This window comes from Nannobrachium achirus, assembly GCF_963921795.1.
Source record: "Nannobrachium achirus genome assembly, chromosome: 13".
NCBI lineage: Eukaryota > Metazoa > Chordata > Actinopteri > Myctophiformes > Myctophidae > Nannobrachium > Nannobrachium achirus.
Window position 1 is genome coordinate 45,688,293 of NC_137833.1, and position 20,772 is coordinate 45,709,064.

General features: G+C 39.2%; 1 protein-coding gene across 1 annotated transcript in view; it reads right to left on the reverse strand.

Moving 5' to 3' along the window:
- The window catches only part of LOC308297364 (uncharacterized protein), a gene marked incomplete at its 3' end in the record, with an annotated part of 34,811 nt that overhangs the window by 8,823 nt on the left and 5,216 nt on the right, over positions 1–20,772 (reverse strand). Inside the window, exon 2 of the mRNA XM_080740776.1 lies at positions 228–883. Coding sequence (XP_080596902.1) covers positions 228–721 — 494 coding nt within the window. The 5' untranslated portion in view covers positions 722–883. The remainder of the gene's footprint in view (positions 1–227; positions 884–20,772) is intronic.

Here is a 20,772-nt window from a genome sequence, read left to right on the forward strand (position 1 = left end):
TCCATGGGGTGAGTAATTGATAGAAAAGTTCTAAGTACTATTACTAAGAGCCCTATTTCCTGCGTACCGAACAATGATGGAGGGAGGGTATCAAGTATCAATATTCTGATTGACAAGACGTAGGATGGATAATAGAAGGTAGGACATTTATTGTGAAATAGTGCTAGAGATCCAACATTCTGAACGTAATACTTTATAATATGAACATACAGTTATAGAAATCATACCTTCTCTTTTTGCCGCCGGATAAACAAGGGAGAACCATGGCGATTTCTTTAAAAACGGTAGGGGTGGAGGTGTTAGGAGTAGCAGTGTGACGATGTGTGGAGGGATCGGGGAGGGCGAGCGCTGTCGTTGTGGCAGTGGTGACAGCAGTGGTGTCGTCGGCAGTGTCGGCCGAGGCAGAGTGCTGCTGCTCTGTGGAGATTTCCCCATTGGAATCTCCCGGCCGATGAGCAGTGGCATTGCCAATCACATCGCCGACGATCCGATCCGAACAACCCTCCTGGGGATTGTTGACAACGACACTGTGATGTCCAGAGTGTTTGTCCATTAGGCGCACGACGCAGCTGTTGAAAGTGTTCCTGTCGACGAACGTGAACGACACGTAGGCTCCGCAGCCGTTGGCCTTGGTGGTCGCGGGGTCTCCCGTCGACTTGCCTTTGCATTTGTTGGCCCTCTCGCAACGCCACCGGATCTGGTGCGTTCCCTTTTTGTTCATCGCGGAGAACCTCCCCACACCCTTGTCTTGCAACTGAGTCAGGTGTCTGTCAGGTCTCGAGTCTCGTTCTGGCGCAAGATGTGCACCGTCCTTTTAATGTCGAGGTTTCGTTCTCTGCGGAGGGAGCGTTCGATCCCCTGCTGCCAGTGAGACTCCATTTCACTGAAATCAAATGCAAAAGAAAATAAGAAGTCAAATAATGATGATACAACAACCACGACACTAAGGCATTTTAGGTGATTCAATACTACGGTACAATAGAATGTGGTGTGTCATGGTAAGAGAAAGGAAGCATGTGACATTTGACAACTATTATGAGCTCATTACAATGGTCTGACTGGCAGAGGGGCCCGAGGGGCTATATGATATACATATTGATCATTGTGGGCTCGCCTATAGGCGAGCACACTTTAGTTATTGTCATTATTGTGGGCTCGCCTATAAGGCGAGCACACTTTAGATATTGTCATTATTTCTTTATTGTGGGCTCGCCTATAAGGCGAGCACACTTTAGATATTGTCATTGTGGGCTCGCCAGTACCTGGCGAGCACACTTTAGATATTGTCATTATTGTGGGCTCGCCTATAAGGCGAGCACACTTTAGATATTGTCATTATTTACTAGGCAGGCAGTCAGTGCAAGTATCAAAAAACTTCGGTTCCTTTCTACTCCTACATACTTAGTGAGAAAATGAAAATAAAAACATCAATGTGTTCAGTTTACAGTGGCGAAGTGTGCTATTATTTTTTATAGCAATCGGCCAAATGGTGGCGCTGTAGGAAGCCTTCGAAAGTGCGATCTTTGAACAGGTATAGCTCATGCTGTGTTATACATACAGCCATGAAACCTGTATACACTTATGCGTCTCCTCATGCCGAACAACTTTTACCCTCTAACTTTTGACCTCTGACCTTTAGGTCTCCCACAATTCGGAATTATATGAAAAACAGTAAAAATCTATCTCCTCCTGGGATTTTCGCGTCAAGTGCACAAAACTTTTTTCACATGAACTTTGGACCAATACCTATACAGTCTATGTGGTGAGAAGTTTGTACGTTAAACCATTAATTTTTAATAATTCAATTCATATTGCGGTTTTATGCAAATTATTATTCTGCCTCTAAATCAAACATGCAAAGTGTTACTTTCATGGCATTTGGCAAACATGTAGAGGGTTAGTCCAAATATCACTGAAACCAATCTTATTCCAATTGGCCAAAGGGGGGCGCTATACGAAGCGTTTGAAAATTCAAACTTCAAACGGGCATAAGTCATGACTCGTTTTGTTTGAAGACATGCAACTTGTTACACGCGTGCTTTGACTCAAGCGGAACACATCTGTGTCGTTGTTAAGTAAGCTCCGCCCTTAGATTTTCTGCCAATTTGAGCAGTTTGTAAAACGCGTAAACCCGCTTTTATTCTGAAATTTTCGCGTCAAGTGCACAAAACTTTTTTTACGTGAACTTTGGACCGATATCTAAAAATCTGTCAGATCGGATTTCTTTAAAATTGAAACATGCTTTTTTAAATAATTCAATGAATATTGCATTTTTATGCAAATTATTCTTCTGCCTCTAAATCATACATACAACGTAGCATGTTCATGGCATTTGGCAAAGATGTAGAGTGTTATTCCAAATATCACTAAAACCAATCATACCCCAATTGGCCAAAGGGGGGCGCTATATCATTTTGAGCAGTTTGTGAAACGCTTAAAACCGTTTTTATTCTAGGATTTCTTTTTAGCAATTTGCATGAAACATTCTACACGCAATCTAAGGACCTTTATCTAACATGCCTATGAAGTGCATACAATAAAATAATAAAATAATAATAATAAATATAGCTGCAAGCAGCGATAAAGTGGCCAAAGCCAAAAACACCTCAAATCATGAACACAGCCTGGGATGTGCGTGAAATCTTGCAAGCACATTCCCAATAGGTCAAGGAACAGATACCACCCTTCTATCATTGGCCTGTTATAGCGCCACCAGCGGGTCAACTTTTGCATAACATTTTTGGAAAAAATGGACCAATCTTTGACGTCAGTAACGTCAAAGAGAGCACTGCCTGCGATCTTGACATTTTGTACTTTTATAGCCATTGTTTTCTGGCTAGAAGCGAGCCCACAATTGTTTCGAAGGAACAATATTTTTCTAGTTTATCTATCAGGCAGGCAGGCAGTCATATCAAGTATCAAAAAACTTCGGTTCCTTTCTACTCCTACATACTTAGTGAGAAAATGAAAATAAAAACATCAATGTGTTCAGTTTACAGTGGCGAAGTGTGCTATTATTTTATATAGCAATCGGCCAAATGGTGGCGCTGTAGGAAGCCTTCGAAAGTGCGATCTTTGAACAGGTATAGCTCATGCTGTGTTTGAGGTACAGCCATGAAACCTGTATACACTTATGCGTCTCCTCATGCCGAACAACTTTTACCCTCTAACTTTTGACCTCTGACCTTTAGGTCTCCCACAATTCAGAATAATATGAAAAACAGTAAAAATCTATCTCCTCCTGGGTTTTTTTCGTTACGCGCACAAAACTTTTTTTACATGAACTTTGGACCAATACGGTCAGATTTATCTCGGCGGATTTCTTTTAAAGTGAAATATAATTTTTTAATAATTCTATCAATATTGCGGTTTTATGCAAATTATTCTTCTGCCTCTAAAACATACATGCAAAGTTACACGTTCATGGCATTTGGCAAAGATGTGGAGGGTTAGTCAAAGTATCACTGAAACCAATTTTATTCCAATCGGCCAAAGGGGGGCGCTATACGAAGCGTTTGAAAATTCAAACTTCAAACGGGCATAAGTCATGACTCGTTTCGTTTGAAGACATGCAACTTGTTACACGCGTGCTTTGACTCGAGCGGAAGACATCTGTGTCGTTGTTAAGTAAGCTCCGCCCTTCGATTTTCCGCCACTTTGAGCAGTTTGTAAAACGCGTAAACCCGCTTTTATTCTGGAATTTTCGCGTCACGTGCACAAAACTTTTTTTACGTGAACTTTGGACCGATATCTAAAGATCTGTCAGATCGGATTTCTTTAACATTGAAACATGCTATTTTAAATAATTCAAACAATATTGCATTTTTATGCAAATTATTCTTCTGCCTCTAAAACATACAAGCAAAGTCACATTTTCATGACAAAATAGTGTAGAGGGTTAGTTCAAATATCACTGAAACCAATCTTACCCCAAATGGCCAAAGGGGGGCGCTATATAATTTTGAGCAGTTTGTAAAACGCTTAAACCCGTTTTTATTCTAGGATTTTTTTTGCAATTTGCATGAAACATTCTACACGCAATCTAAGGACCTTTATCTAACATGCCTATGAAGTGCACACAAAAAAATTATAAAATAATAATAATAAATATAGCTGCAAGCAGCGATAAAGTGTCCAAAGCCAAAAACACCTCAAATCATGAACACAGCCTGGGATGTGCGTGAAATCTTGCAAGCACATTCCCAATAGGTCAAGGAACAGATACCAACCTTCTCACATTGGCCTGTTATAGCGCCACCAGCGGGTCAACTTTTGCACAACACATTTTTGGAACAAAATGGACCAATCTTTGACGTCAGTAACGTCAAAGAGAGCACTGCCTGCGATCTTGACATTTTGTGCTTTTATAGCCATTGTTTTCCGGCTTGAAGCGAGCCCACAATTGTTTCGAAGGAACAATATTTTTCTAGTTATTGTGGGCTCGCCTATAAGGCGAGCACACTTTAGATATTGTCATTATTTATTTATTTATCTATCAGGCAGGCATATCAAGTATCAAAAAACTTCGGTTCCTTTCTACTCCTACATACTTAGTGAGAAAATGAAAATAAAAACATCAATGTGTTCAGTTTACAGTGGCGAAGTGTGCTATTACTTTTTACAGCAATCGGCCAAATGGTGGCGCTGTAGGAAGCCTTCGAAAGTGCGAACTTTGAACAGGTATAGCTCATGCTGTGTTTGAGGTACAGGCATGAAACCTGTATACACGTATGCGTCTCCTCATGCCGAACAACTTTTAGCCTCTGACTTTTGACCTCTGACCTTTAGATCTCCCACAATTCGGAATTATATGAAAAACAGTAAAAATCTATCTCCTCCTGGTTTTTTTTCGATACGCGCACAAAACTTTTTTCACATGAACTTTGGACCAATACGGTCAAACTAATCTCGGCGGATTTCTTTTAAAGTGAAATATAATTTTTTAATAATTCAATAAATATTGCAGTTTTATGCAAATTATTCTTCGGCCTCTAAATCATACATGCAAAGTTACACGTTCATGGCATTTGGCAAAGATGTAGAGGGTTAGTCAAGGTATCACTGAAACCAATTTTATTCCAATCGGCCAAAGGGGGGCGCTATACGAAGCGTCTGAAAATTCAAACTTCAAACGGGCATAAGTCATGACTCGTTTCGTTTGAAGACATGCAACTTGTTACACGCGTGCTTTGACTCAAGCGGAAGACATCTGTGTCGTTGTTAAGTAAGCTCCGCCCTTCGATTTTCCGCCACTTTGAGCAGTTTGTAAAACGCGTAAACCCGCTTTTATTCTGGAATTTTCGCGTCACGTGCACAAAACTTTTTTTACGTGAACTTTGGACCGATATCTAAAGATCTGTCAGATCGGATTTCTTTAACATTGAAACATGCTTTTTTAAATAATTCAAACAATATTGCATTTTTATGCAAATTATTCTTCTGCCTCTAAAACATACAAGCAAAGTCACATTTTCATGACAAAATAGTGTAGAGGGTTAGTTCAAATATCACTGAAACCAATCTTACCCCAAATGGCCAAAGGGGGGCGCTATATAATTTTGAGCAGTTTGTAAAACGCTTAAACCCGTTTTTATTCTAGGATTTTTTTTGCAATTTGCATGAAACATTCTACACGCAATCTAAGGACCTTTATCTAACATGCCTATGAAGTGCACACAAAAAAATTATAAAATAATAATAATAAATATAGCTGCAAGCAGCGATAAAGTGTCCAAAGCCAAAAACACCTCAAATCATGAACACAGCCTGGGATGTGCGTGAAATCTTGCAAGCACATTCCCAATAGGTCAAGGAACAGATACCAACCTTCTCACATTGGCCTGTTATAGCGCCACCAGCGGGTCAACTTTTGCACAACACATTTTTGGAACAAAATGGACCAATCTTTGACGTCAGTAACGTCAAAGAGAGCACTGCCTGCGATCTTGACATTTTGTGCTTTTATAGCCATTGTTTTCTGGCTTGAAGCGAGCCCACAATTGTTTCGAAGGAACAATATTTTTCTAGTTTATTTATCTATCAGTCATACAGTAGACGGGAACTTCGGTTCCTTTCTACTCCTACATACTTAGTGAGAAAATGAAAATAAAAACATCAATGTGTTCAGTTTACAGTGGCGAAGTGTGCTATTATTTTCTATAGCAATCGGCCAAATGGTGGCGCTGTAGGAAGCCTTCGAAAGTGCGATCTTTGAACAGGTATAGCTCATGCTGTGTTATACATACAGCCATGAAACCTGTATACACTTATGCGTCTCCTCATGCCGAACAACTTTTACCCTCTAACTTTTGACCTCTGACCTTTAGGTCTCCCACAATTCGGAATTATATGAAAAACAGTAAAAATCTATCTCCTCCTGGGATTTTTGCGATACGCGCATGAAACTTTTTTCACATGAACTTTGGACCAATACGGTCAAACTAGTCTCGGCGGATTTCTTTTAAAGTTAAATATAATTTTTTAATAATTCAATCAATATTGCGGTTTTATGCAAATTATTCTTCGGCCTCTAAATCATACATGCAAAGTTACACGTTCATGGCATTTGGCAAAGATGTGGAGGGTTAGTCAAAGTATCACTGAAACCAATTTTATTCCAATCGGCCAAAGGGGGGCGCTATACGAAGCGTTTGAAAATTCAAACTTCAAACGGGCATAAGTCATGACTCGTTTCGTTTGAAGACATGCAACTTGTTACACGCGTGCTTTGACTCAAGCGGAAGACATCTGTGTCGTTGTTAAGTAAGCTCCGCCCTTCGATTTTCCGCCATTTTGAGCAGTTTGTAAAACGCGTAAACCCGCTTTTATTCTGGAATTTTCGCTCCAGTGGCACAAAACTTTTTTTACGTGAACTTTGGACCGATATCTAAAGATCTGTCAGATCGGATTTCTTTAAAATTGAAACATGCTTTTTTAAATAAATTCAATGAATATTGCAGTTTTATGCAAATTATTCTTCTGCCTCTAAATCATACATGCAAAGTAACATGTTCATGGCATTTGGCAAAGATGTAGAGTGTTAGTCCAAATATCACTAAAACCAATCTTACCCCAATTGGCCAAAGGGGGGCGCTATATAATTTTGAGCAGTTTGTGAAACGCTTAAACCCGTTAGGATTTTTTTTGCAATTTGCATGAAACATTCTACACACAATCTAAGGACCTTTATCTAATATGCCTATGAAGTGCACACACACAAAAAAAATAATAATAATGAATATAGCTGCAAGCAGCGATAAAGTGGCCAAAGCCAAAAACACCTCAAATCATGAACACAGCTTGCAACGTGCGTGAAATCTTGCAAGCACATTCCCAATAGGTCAAGGAACAGATACCACCCTTCTTACATTGGCCTGTTATAGCGCCACCAGCGGGTCAACTTTTGCACAACACATTTTTGGAACAAAATGGACCAATCTTTGACGTCAGTAACGTCAAAGAGAGCACTGCCTGCGATCTTGACATTTTGTACTTTTATAGCCATTGTTTTCTGGCTTGAAGCGAGCCCACAATTGTTTCGAAGGAACAATATTTTTCTAGTTGTGGGCTCGCCTATAAGGCGAGCACACTTTAGATATTGTCATTATTGTGGGCTCGCCTATAAGGCGAGCACACTTTAGATATTGTCATTATTTATTTATTTATTTATCTATCAGGCAGGCATATCAAGTATCAAAAAACTTCGGTTCCTTTCTACTCCTACATACTTAGTGAGAAAATGAAAATAAAAACATCAATGTGTTCAGTTTACAGTGGCGAAGTGTGCTATTACTTTTTACAGCAATCGGCCAAATGGTGGCGCTGTAGGAAGCCTTCGAAAGTGCGAACTTTGAACAGGTATAGCTCATGCTGTGTTTGAGGTACAGGCATGAAACCTGTATACACGTATGCGTCTCCTCATGCCGAACAACTTTTAGCCTCTGACTTTTGACCTCTGACCTTTAGATCTCCCACAATTCGGAATTATATGAAAAACAGTAAAAATCTATCTCCTCCTGGGTTTTTTTCGATACGCGCACAAAACTTTTTTCACATGAACTTTGGACCAATACGGTCAAACTAATCTCGGCGGATTTCTTTTAAAGTGAAATATAATTTTTTAATAATTCAATAAATATTGCAGTTTTATGCAAATTATTCTTCGGCCTCTAAATCATACATGCAAAGTTACACGTTCATGGCATTTGGCAAAGATGTAGAGGGTTAGTCAAGGTATCACTGAAACCAATTTTATTCCAATCGGCCAAAGGGGGGCGCTATACGAAGCGTCTGAAAATTCAAACTTCAAACGGGCATAAGTCATGACTCGTTTCGTTTGAAGACATGCAACTTGTTACACGCGTGCTTTGACTCAAGCGGAAGACATCTGTGTCGTTGTTAAGTAAGCTCCGCCCTTCGATTTTCCGCCACTTTGAGCAGTTTGTAAAACGCGTAAACCCGCTTTTATTCTGGAATTTTCGCGTCACGTGCACAAAACTTTTTTTACGTGAACTTTGGACCGATATCTAAAGATCTGTCAGATCGGATTTCTTTAACATTGAAACATGCTTTTTTAAATAATTCAAACAATATTGCATTTTTATGCAAATTATTCTTCTGCCTCTAAAACATACATGCAAAGTCACATTTTCATGACAAAATAGTGTAGAGGGTTAGTTCAAATATCACTGAAACCAATCTTACCCCAAATGGCCAAAGGGGGGCGCTATATAATTTTGAGCAGTTTGTAAAACGCTTAAACCCGTTTTTATTCTAGGATTTTTTTTGCAATTTGCATGAAACATTCTACACGCAATCTAAGGACCTTTATCTAACATGCCTATGAAGTGCACACAAAAAAATTATAAAATAATAATAATAAATATAGCTGCAAGCAGCGATAAAGTGTCCAAAGCCAAAAACACCTCAAATCATGAACACAGCCTGGGATGTGCGTGAAATCTTGCAAGCACATTCCCAATAGGTCAAGGAACAGATACCAACCTTCTCACATTGGCCTGTTATAGCGCCACCAGCGGGTCAACTTTTGCACAACACATTTTTGGAACAAAATGGACCAATCTTTGACGTCAGTAACGTCAAAGAGAGCACTGCCTGCGATCTTGACATTTTGTGCTTTTATAGCCATTGTTTTCCGGCTTGAAGCGAGCCCACAATTGTTTCGAAGGAACAATATTTTTCTAGTGACAATATCTAACCGTCATATCAAGTTCTCCTCAAAACTTCGGTTCCTTTCTACTCCTACATACTTAGACAGAAAATGAAAATAAAAACATCAATGTGTTCAGCTTACAGTGGCGAAGTGTGCTATTATTTTTTACAGCAATCGGCCAAATGGTGGCGCTGTAGGAAGCCTTCGAAAGTGCGAACTTTGAACAGATAGAGCTCATGCTCTGTTATACGTACAGTCATGAAACTTGTATACACGTATGCGTCTCCTCATGCCGAACAACTTTTGCACTCTGACTTTTGACCTCTGACCTTTAGATCCCCCAGAATTTTGAATTATATAAAAAACAGTAAAAATCTATCTCCTCCTGGGATTTTTGCGTTACGCGCACAAAACTTTTTTCACATGAACTTTGGACCAATACGGTCAAACTAGTCTCGGCGGATTTCTTTTAAAGTGAAATATAATTTTTTAATACTTCAATCAATATTGCGGTTTTATGCAAATTATTCTTCTGCCTCTAAATCATACATGCAAAGTTACACGTTCATGGCATTTGGCAAAGATGTGGAGGGTTAGTCAAAGTATCACTGAAACCAATTTTATTCCAATCGGCCAAAGGGGGGCGCTATACGAAGCGTTTGAAAATTCAAACTTCAAACGGGCATAAGTCATGACTCGTTTCGTTTGAAGACATGCAACTTGTTACACGCGTGCTTTGACTCAAGCGGAAGACATCTGTGTCGTTGTTAAGTAAGCTCCGCCCTTCGATTTTCCGCCTTTTTGAGCAGTTTGTAAAACGCGTAAACCCGCTTTTATTCTGGAATTTTCGCTCCACGTGCACAAAACTTTTTTTACGTGAACTTTGGACCGATATCTAAAGATCTGTCAGATCGGATTTCTTTAAAATTGAAACATGCTTTTTTTAAATAAATTCAATGAATATTGCAGTTTTATGCAAATTATTCTTCTGCCTCTAAATCATACATGCAAAGTAACATGTTCATGGTATTTGGCAAAGATGTAGAGTGTTAGTCCAAATATCACTAAAACCAATCTTACCCCAATTGGCCAAAGGGGGGCGCTATATCATTTTGAGCAGTTTGTGAAACGCTTAAACCCGTTAGGATTTCTTTTTGCAATTTGCATGAAACATTCTACACACAATCTAAGGACCTTTATATAATATGCCTATGAAGTGCACACACACACAAAAAAATAATAATAATGAATATAGCTGCAAGCAGCGATAAAGTGGCCAAAGCCAAAAACACCTCAAATCATGAACACAGCCTGCAATGTGCGTGAAATCTTACAAGCACATTCCCAATAGGTCAAGGAACAGATACCACCCTTCTTACATTGGCCTGTTATAGCGCCACCAGCGGGTCAACTTTTGCACAACACATTTTTGGAACAAAATGGACCAATCTTTGACGTCAGTAACGTCAAAGAGAGCACTGCCTGCGATCTTGACATTTTGTACTTTTATAGCCATTGTTTTCTGGCTTGAAGCGAGCCCACAATTGTTTCGAAGGAACAATATTTTTCTAGTGACAATATCTAACCGTCATATCAAGTTCTCCTCAAAACTTCGGTTCCTTTCTACTCCTACATACTTAGTGAGAAAATGAAAATAAAAACATCAATGTGTTCAGCTTACTGTGGCGACGTGTGCTATTACTTTTTACAGCAATCGGCCAAATGGTGGCGCTGTAGGAAGCCTTCGAAAGTGCGAACTTTGAACAGGTATAGCTCATGCTCTGTTATACGTACAGCCATGAAACCTGTATACACGTATGCGTCTCCTCATGCCGAACAACTTTTACGCTCTGACTTTTGACCTCTGACCTTTAGATCCCTCAGAATTTGGAATTATATGAAAAACAGTAAAAATCTATCTCCTCCTGGGATCTTTGCGATACGCGCATGAAACTTTTTTCACATGAACTTTGGACCAATACGGTCAAACTAGTCTCGGCAGATTTCTTTTAAAGTGAAATATATTGTATTAATAATTCAATCAATGTTGCGGTTTTATGCAAATTATTCTTCGGCCTCTAAATCATACATGCAAAGTTACACGTTCATGGCATTTGGCAAAGATGTGGAGGGTTAGTCAAAGTATCACTGAAACCAATTTTATTCCAATCGGACAAAGGGGGGCGCTATACGAAGCGTTTGAAAATTCAAACTTCAAACGGGCATAAGTCATGACTCGTTTCGTTTGAAGACATGCAACTTGTTACACGCGTGCTTTGACTCGAGCGGAAGACATCTGTGTCGTTGTTAAGTAAGCTCCGCCCCCCGATTTTCCGCCATATTGAGCAGTTTGTAAAACGCGTAAACCCGCTTTTATTCTGGAATTTTCGCTCCACGTGCACAAAACTTTTTTTACTTGAACTTTGGACCGATATCTAAAGATCTGTCAGATCGGATTTCTTTAAAATTGAAACATGCTTTTTAAAATAAATTCAATGAATATTGCAGTTTTATGCAAATTATTCTTCTGCCTCTAAATCATACATGCAAAGTAACATGTTCATGGCATTTGGCAAAGATGTAGAGTGTTAGTCCAAATATCACTAAAACCAATCTTACCCCAATTGGCCAAAGGGGGGCGCTATATCATTTTGAGCAGTTTGTGAAACGCTTAAACCCGTTAGGATTTATTTTTGCAATTTGCATGAAACATTCTACACACAATCTAAGGACCTTTATCTAATATGCCTATGAAGTGCACACACACAAAAAAATTAATAATAATGAATATAGCTGCAAGCAGCGATAAAGTGGCCAAAGCCAAAAACACCTCAAATCATGAACACAGCCTGCAATGTGCGTGAAATCTTGCAAGCACATTCCCAATAGGTCAAGGAGCAGATACCACCCTTCTTACATTGGCCTGTTATAGCGCCACCAGCGGGTCAACTTTTGCACAACACATTTTTGGAACAAAATGGACCAATCTTTGACGTCAGTAACGTCAAAGAGAGCACTGCCTGCGATCTTGACATTTTGTACTTTTATAGCCATTGTTTTCTGGCTTGAAGCGAGCCCACAATTGTTTCGAAGGAACAATATTTTTCTAGTTACGCCATCATGCTAGATAGTGAGGTTCCATTTGCAGGTGCCTGGGGTCCCACCAGGGACTTACATTGCTCAAATTGTTGCCACTGCCCGTGTGCACATCTGGGCCCGTGGTCCAGATGTGGCTCTGTTATACGTACAGCCATGAAACCTGTATACACGTATGCGTCTCCTCATGCCGAACAACTTTTACGCTCTGACTTTTGACCTCTGACCTTTAGATCCCTCAGAATTTGGAATTATATGAAAAACAGTAAAAATCTATCTCCTCCTGGGATCTTTGCGATACGCGCATGAAACTTTTTTCACATGAACTTTGGACCAATACGGTCAAACTAGTCTCGGCAGATTTCTTTTAAAGTGAAATATATTGTATTAATAATTCAATCAATGTTGCGGTTTTATGCAAATTATTCTTCGGCCTCTAAATCATACATGCAAAGTTACACGTTCATGGCATTTGGCAAAGATGTGGAGGGTTAGTCAAAGTATCACTGAAACCAATTTTATTCCAATCGGACAAAGGGGGGCGCTATACGAAGCGTTTGAAAATTCAAACTTCAAACGGGCATAAGTCATGACTCGTTTCGTTTGAAGACATGCAACTTGTTACACGCGTGCTTTGACTCGAGCGGAAGACATCTGTGTCGTTGTTAAGTAAGCTCCGCCCCCCGATTTTCCGCCATATTGAGCAGTTTGTAAAACGCGTAAACCCGCTTTTATTCTGGAATTTTCGCTCCACGTGCACAAAACTTTTTTTACTTGAACTTTGGACCGATATCTAAAGATCTGTCAGATCGGATTTCTTTAAAATTGAAACATGCTTTTTAAAATAAATTCAATGAATATTGCAGTTTTATGCAAATTATTCTTCTGCCTCTAAATCATACATGCAAAGTAACATGTTCATGGCATTTGGCAAAGATGTAGAGTGTTAGTCCAAATATCACTAAAACCAATCTTACCCCAATTGGCCAAAGGGGGGCGCTATATCATTTTGAGCAGTTTGTGAAACGCTTAAACCCGTTAGGATTTATTTTTGCAATTTGCATGAAACATTCTACACACAATCTAAGGACCTTTATCTAATATGCCTATGAAGTGCACACACACAAAAAAATTAATAATAATGAATATAGCTGCAAGCAGCGATAAAGTGGCCAAAGCCAAAAACACCTCAAATCATGAACACAGCCTGCAATGTGCGTGAAATCTTGCAAGCACATTCCCAATAGGTCAAGGAGCAGATACCACCCTTCTTACATTGGCCTGTTATAGCGCCACCAGCGGGTCAACTTTTGCACAACACATTTTTGGAACAAAATGGACCAATCTTTGACGTCAGTAACGTCAAAGAGAGCACTGCCTGCGATCTTGACATTTTGTACTTTTATAGCCATTGTTTTCTGGCTTGAAGCGAGCCCACAATTGTTTCGAAGGAACAATATTTTTCTAGTTTATCTATCAGGCAGGCAATCAACAGTAGACGGGATTTCGGTTCCTTTCTACTCCTACATACTTAGTGAGAAAATGAAAATAAAAACATCAATGTGTTCAGTTTACAGTGGCGAAGTGTGCTATTATTTTCAATAGCAATCGGCCAAATGGTGGCGCTGTAGGAAGCCTTCGAAAGTGCGATCTTTGAACAGGTATAGCTCATGCTGTGTTATACATACAGCCATGAAACCTTTAAACACTTATGCGTCTCCTCATGCCGAACAACTTTTACCCTCTAACTTTTGACCTCTGACCTTTAGGTCTCCCACAATTCGGAATTGTATGAAAAACAGTAAAAATCTATCTCCTCCTGGGTTTTTTTCGTTACGCGCACGAAACTTTTTTCACATGAACTTTGGACCAATACGGTCAAACTAGTCTCGGCGGATGTCTTTTAAAGGGAAATATAATTTTTTAATAATTCAATCAATATTGCGGTTTTATGCAAATTATTCTTCGGCCTCTAAATCATACATGCAAAGTTACACGTTCATGGCATTTGGCAAAGATGTGGAGGGTTAGTCAAAGTATCACTGAAACCAATTTTATTCCAATCGGCCAAAGGGGGGCGCTATACGAAGCGTCGGAAAATTCAAACTTCAAACGGGCATAAGTCATGACTCGTTTCGTTTGAAGACATGCAACTTGTTACACGCGTGCTTTGACTCAAGCGGAAGACATCTGTGTCGTTGTTAAGTAAGCTCCGCCCTTCGATTTTCCGCCACTTTGAGCAGTTTGTAAAACGCGTAAACCCGCTTTTATTCTGGAATTTTCGCGTCACGTGCACAAAACATTTTTTTACATGAACTTTGGACCGATATCTAAAGATCTGTCAGATCGGATTTCTTTAACATTGAAACATGCTTTTTTAAATAATTCAAACAATATTGCATTTTTATGCAAATTATTCTTCTGCCTCTAAAACATACAAGCAAAGTCACATTTTCATGACAAAATAGTGTAGAGGGTTAGTTCAAATATCACTGAAACCAATCTTACCCCAAATGGCCAAAGGGGGGCGCTATATAATTTTGAGCAGTTTGTAAAACGCTTAAACCCGTTTTTATTCTAGGATTTTTTTTGCAATTTGCATGAAACATTCTACACGCAATCTAAGGACCTTTATCTAACATGCCTATGAAGTGCACACAAAAAATTATAAAATAATAATAATAAATATAGCTGCAAGCAGCGATAAAGTGTCCAAAGCCAAAAACACCTCAAATCATGAACACAGCCTGGGATGTGCGTGAAATCTTGCAAGCACATTCCCAATAGGTCAAGGAACAGATACCAACCTTCTCACATTGGCCTGTTATAGCGCCACCAGCGGGTCAACTTTTGCACAACACATTTTTGGAACAAAATGGACCAATCTTTGACGTCAGTAACGTCAAAGAGAGCACTGCCTGCGATCTTGACATTTTGTGCTTTTATAGCCATTGTTTTCCGGCTTGAAGCGAGCCCACAATTGTTTCGAAGGAACAATATTTTTCTAGTTTATATACTAGTGCAAGTATCAAAAACTTCGGTTCCTTTCTACTCCTACATACTTAGTGAGAAAATGAAAATAAAAACATCAATGTGTTCAGTTTACAGTGGCGAAGTGTGCTATTATTTTTTATAGCAATCGGCCAAATGGTGGCGCTGTAGGAAGCCTTCGAAAGTGCGATCTTTGAACAGGTATAGCTCATGCTGTGTTATACATACAGCCATGAAACCTGTATACACTTATGCGTCTCCTCATGCCGAACAACTTTTACCCTCTAACTTTTGACCTCTGACCTTTAGGTCTCCCACAATTCGGAATTATATGAAAAACAGTAAAAATCTATCTCCTCCTGGGATTTTCGCGTCAAGTGCACGAAACTTTTTTCACATGAACTTTGGACCAATACGGTCAGATTGATCAACCAGATTTTTTTTAAAGTGAAATATAATTTTTTAATAATTCAACCAATATTGCGGTTTTATGCAAATTATTCTTCGGCCTCTAAATCATACATGCAAAGTTACACGTTCATGGCATTTGGCAAAGATGTGGAGGGTTAGTCAAAGTATCACTGAAACCAATTTTATTCCAATCGGCCAAAGGGGGGCGCTATACGAAGCGTCTGAAAATTCAAACTTCAAACGGGCACAAGTCATGACTCGTTTCGTTTGAAGACATGCAACTTGTTACACGCGTGCTTTGACTCAAGCGGAAGACATCTGTGTCGTTGTTAAGTAAGCTCCGCCCTTCGATTTTCCGCCACTTTGAGCAGTTTGTAAAACGCGTAAACCCGCTTTTATTCTGGAATTTTCGCGTCACGTGCACAAAACTTTTTTTACGTGAACTTTGGACCGATATCTAAAGATCTGTCAGATCGGATTTCTTTAACATTGAAACATGCTTTTTTAAATAATTCAAACAATATTGCATTTTTATGCAAATTATTCTTCTGCCTCTAAAACATACAAGCAAAGTCACATTTTCATGACAAAATAGTGTAGAGGGTTAGTTCAAATATCACTGAAACCAATCTTACCCCAAATGGCCAAAGGGGGGCGCTATATAATTTTGAGCAGTTTGTAAAACGCTTAAACCCGTTTTTATTCTAGGATTTTTTTTGCAATTTGCATGAAACATTCTACACGCAATATAAGGACCTTTATCTAACATGCCTATGAAGTGCACACAAAAAAATTATAAAATAATAATAATAAATATAGCTGCAAGCAGCGATAAAGTGTCCAAAGCCAAAAACACCTCAAATCATGAACACAGCCTGGGATGTGCGTGAAATCTTGCAAGCACATTCCCAATAGGTCAAGGAACAGATACCAACCTTCTCACATTGGCCTGTTATAGCGCCACCAGCGGGTCAACTTTTGCACAACACATTTTTGGAACAAAATGGACAAACTTTGATGTCAGTAACGTCAAAGAGAGCACTGCCTGCGATCTTGACATTTTGTACTTTTATAGCCATTGTTTTCTGGCTTGAAGCGAGCCCACAATTGTTTCGAAGGAACAATATTTTTCTAGTTGTGGGCTCGCCAGTACCTGGCGAGCACACTTTAGATATTGTCATTATTTATTTATTTATTTATCTAGTAAGTAGACGGGATTTTCGGTTCCTTTCTACTCCTACATACTTAGTGAGAAAATGAAAATAAAAACATCAATGTGTTCAGCTTACTGTGGCGACGCGTGCTATTACTTTTTACAGCAATCGGCCAAATGGTGGCGCTGCAGGAAGCCTTCGAAAGTGCGATCTTTGAACAGGTATAGCTCATGCTGTGTTATACATACAGCCATGAAACCTGTATACACTTATGCGTCTCCTCATGCCGAACAACTTTTACCCTCTAACTTTTGACCTCTGACCTTTAGGTCTCCCACAATTCGGAATTATATGAAAAACAGTAAAAATCTATCTCCTCCTGGGATCTTTGCGATACGCGCATGAAACTTTTTTCACATGAACTTTGGACCAATACGGTCAAACTAGTCTCGGCGGATTTCTTTTAAAGTGAAATATATTTTATTAATAATTCAATCAATGTTGCGGTTTTATGCAAATTATTCTTCGGCCTCTAAATCATACATGCAAAGTTACACGTTCATGGCATTTGGCAAAGATGTGGAGGGTTAGTCAAAGTATCACTGAAACCAATTTTATTCCAATCGGCCAAAGGGGGGCGCTATACGAAGCGTTTGAAAATTCAAACTTCAAACGGGCATAAGTCATGACTCGTTTCGTTTGAAGACATGCAACTTGTTACACGCGTGCTTTGACTCGAGCGGAAGACATCTGTGTCGTTGTTAAGTAAGCTCCGCCCCCCGATTTTCCGCCATATTGAGCAGTTTGTAAAACGCGTAAACCCGCTTTTATTCTGGAATTTTCACTCCACGTGCACAAAACTTTTTTTACGTGAACTTTGGACCGATATCTAAAGATCTGTCAGATCGGATTTCTTTAAAATTGAAACATGCTTTTTAAAATAAATTCAATGAATATTGCAGTTTTATGCAAATTATTCTTCTGCCTCTAAATCATACATGCAAAGTAACATGTTCATGGCATTTGGCAAAGATGTAGAGTGTTAGTCCAAATATCACTAAAACCAATCTTACCCCAATTGGCCAAAGGGGGGCGCTATATCATTTTGAGCAGTTTGTGAAACGCTTAAACCCGTTAGGATTTATTTTTGCAATTTGCATGAAACATTCTACACACAATCTAAGGACCTTTATCTAATATGCCTATGAAGTGCACACACACAAAAAAAATAATAATAATGAATATAGCTGCAAGCAGCGATAAAGTGGCCAAAGCCAAAAACACCTCAAATCATGAACACAGCCTGCAATGTGCGTGAAATCTTGCAAGCACATTCCCAATAGGTCAAGGAGCAGATACCACCCTTCTTACATTGGCCTGTTATAGCGCCACCAGCGGGTCAACTTTTGCACAACACATTTTTGGAACAAAATGGACCAATCTTTGACGTCAGTAACGTCAAAGAGAGCACTGCCTGCGATCTTGACATTTTGTACTTTTATAGCCATTGTTTTCTGGCTTGAAGCGAGCCCACAATTGTTTCGAAGGAACAATATTTTTCTAGTTTATTTATCTATCAGGCAGGCAATCAGTAGACGGGAACTTCGGTTCCTTTCTACTCCTACATACTTAGTGAGAAAATGAAAATAAAAACATCAATGTGTTCAGTTTACAGTGGCGAAGTGTGCTATTATTTTCTATAGCAATCGGCCAAATGGTGGCGCTGTAGGAAGCCTTCGAAAGTGCGAACTTTGAACAGGTATAGCTCATGCTGTGTTTGAGGTACAGGCATGAAACCTGTATACACGTATGCGTCTCCTCATGCCGAACAACTTTTAGCCTCTGACTTTTGACCTCTGACCTTTAGGTCTCCCACAATTCGGAATTATATGAAAAACAGTAAAAATCTATCTCCTCCTGGGTTTTTTTCGTTACGCGCACGAAACTTTTTTCACATGAACTTTGGACCAATACGGTCAGATTGATCAACCAGATTTTTTTTAAAGTGAAATATAATTTTTTAATAATTAAATCAATATTGCGGTTTTATGCAAATTATTCTTCGGCCTCTAAATCATACATGCAAAGTTACACGTTCATGGCATTTGGCAAAGATGTGGAGGGTTAGTCAAAGTATCACTGAAACCAATTTTATTCCAATCGGCCAAAGGGGGGCGCTATACGAAGCGTCTGAAAATTCAAACTTCAAACGGGCATAAGTCATGACTCGTTTCGTTTGAAGACATGCAACTTGTTACACGCGTGCTTTGACTCAAGCGGAAGACATATGTGTCGTTGTTAAGTAAGCTCCGCCCTTCAATTTTCCGCCATTTTGAGCAGTTTGTAAAACGCGTAAACCCGCTTTTATTCTGGAATTTTCGCGTCACGTGCACAAAACTTTTTTTACGTGAACTTTGGACCGATATCTAAAGATCTGTCAGATCGGATTTCTTTAACATTGAAACATGCTTTTTTGAATAATTCAAACAATATTGCATTTTTATGCAAATTATTCTTCTGCCTCTAAAACATACATGCAAAGTCACATTTTCATGACAAAATAGTGTAGAGGGTTAGTTCAAATATCACTGAAACCAATCTTACCCCAAATGGCCAAAGGGGGGCGCTATATAATTTTGAGCAGTTTGTAAAACGCTTAAACCCGTTTTTATTCTAGGATTTTTTTTGCAATTTGCATGAAACATTCTACACGCAATCTAAGGACCTTTATCTAACATGCCTATGAAGTGCACACAAAAAAATTATAAAATAATAATAATAAATATAGCTGCAAGCAGCGATAAAGTGGCCAAAGCCAAAAACACCTCAAATCATGAACACAGCCTGGGATGTGCGTGAAATCTTGCAAGCACATTCCCAATAGGTCAAGGAACAGATACCAACCTTCTCACATTGGCCTGTTATAGCGCCACCAGCGGGTCAACTTTTGCACAACACAGTTTTGGAACAAAATGGACCAATCTTTGACGTCAGTAACGTCAAAGAGAGCACTGCCTGCGATCTTGACATTTTGTGCTTTTATAGCCATTGTTTTCCGGCTTGAAGCGAGCCCACAATTGTTTCGAAGGAACAATATTTTTCTAGTTTATACATATAATTGTTGACGTCTGGCAGGCTGACAGGCAATCAGGCCAGGTAGACAGACAGGCAGGCGGGTGGAACAGAATGATGAAGTGATTTAAAACAGATCGATTGTTATATATTATACAGCTTGTTAACCGAGAGGCTGCTGATTCGCTAATCGTGATGATAAGCCAAGTTAACTGCGTAACGATAAAGTGTTACAATTTACAAACCAACAACCATCTGGCATCCTGATGGCGAGGTACTTAAATAGGCTTGTATTGTAGCGACATCATTCTTGTGTCTATAATTGATTGATACCTATAACTGTCTATCATTGATGTTATGTATTTAAGACAGAAATACAGTAGACTGTACTACCTGTACTGTTAACTAACCCAGCTGTAACTGACACATGTCTTCCTGACAGAAATGCAGTAAATATCATGGGTCTGGGACCCATAAGGGGTCCATAAGAGTTACTACAAGGCAGGGTCCTGCTGAATCTCTGTACGATAAGAACCCTTTTTTACATGAACTACTTGGAACTATTCTGAGGGAACATTCACCAAAAATAGCCAACCTACAAGCTCACAATTACATATCTTTAAATTACACACACACACACACACACACACACACACACACACACACACACACACACACACACACACACACACACACACACAAATATTGCCTCCATCACCAACTTGCCTTAAAGTGATCCCTGACTAATACGACAAATATGTCTTAATAAATTATAATTGTCCTCTGTAACTACAATGTAAAATTAAAAACACCTTAAATATTTGATTTCTTCTAGAAATAGCTAATCTTTCACGAAATGCCTGTCGCAAGTTGATG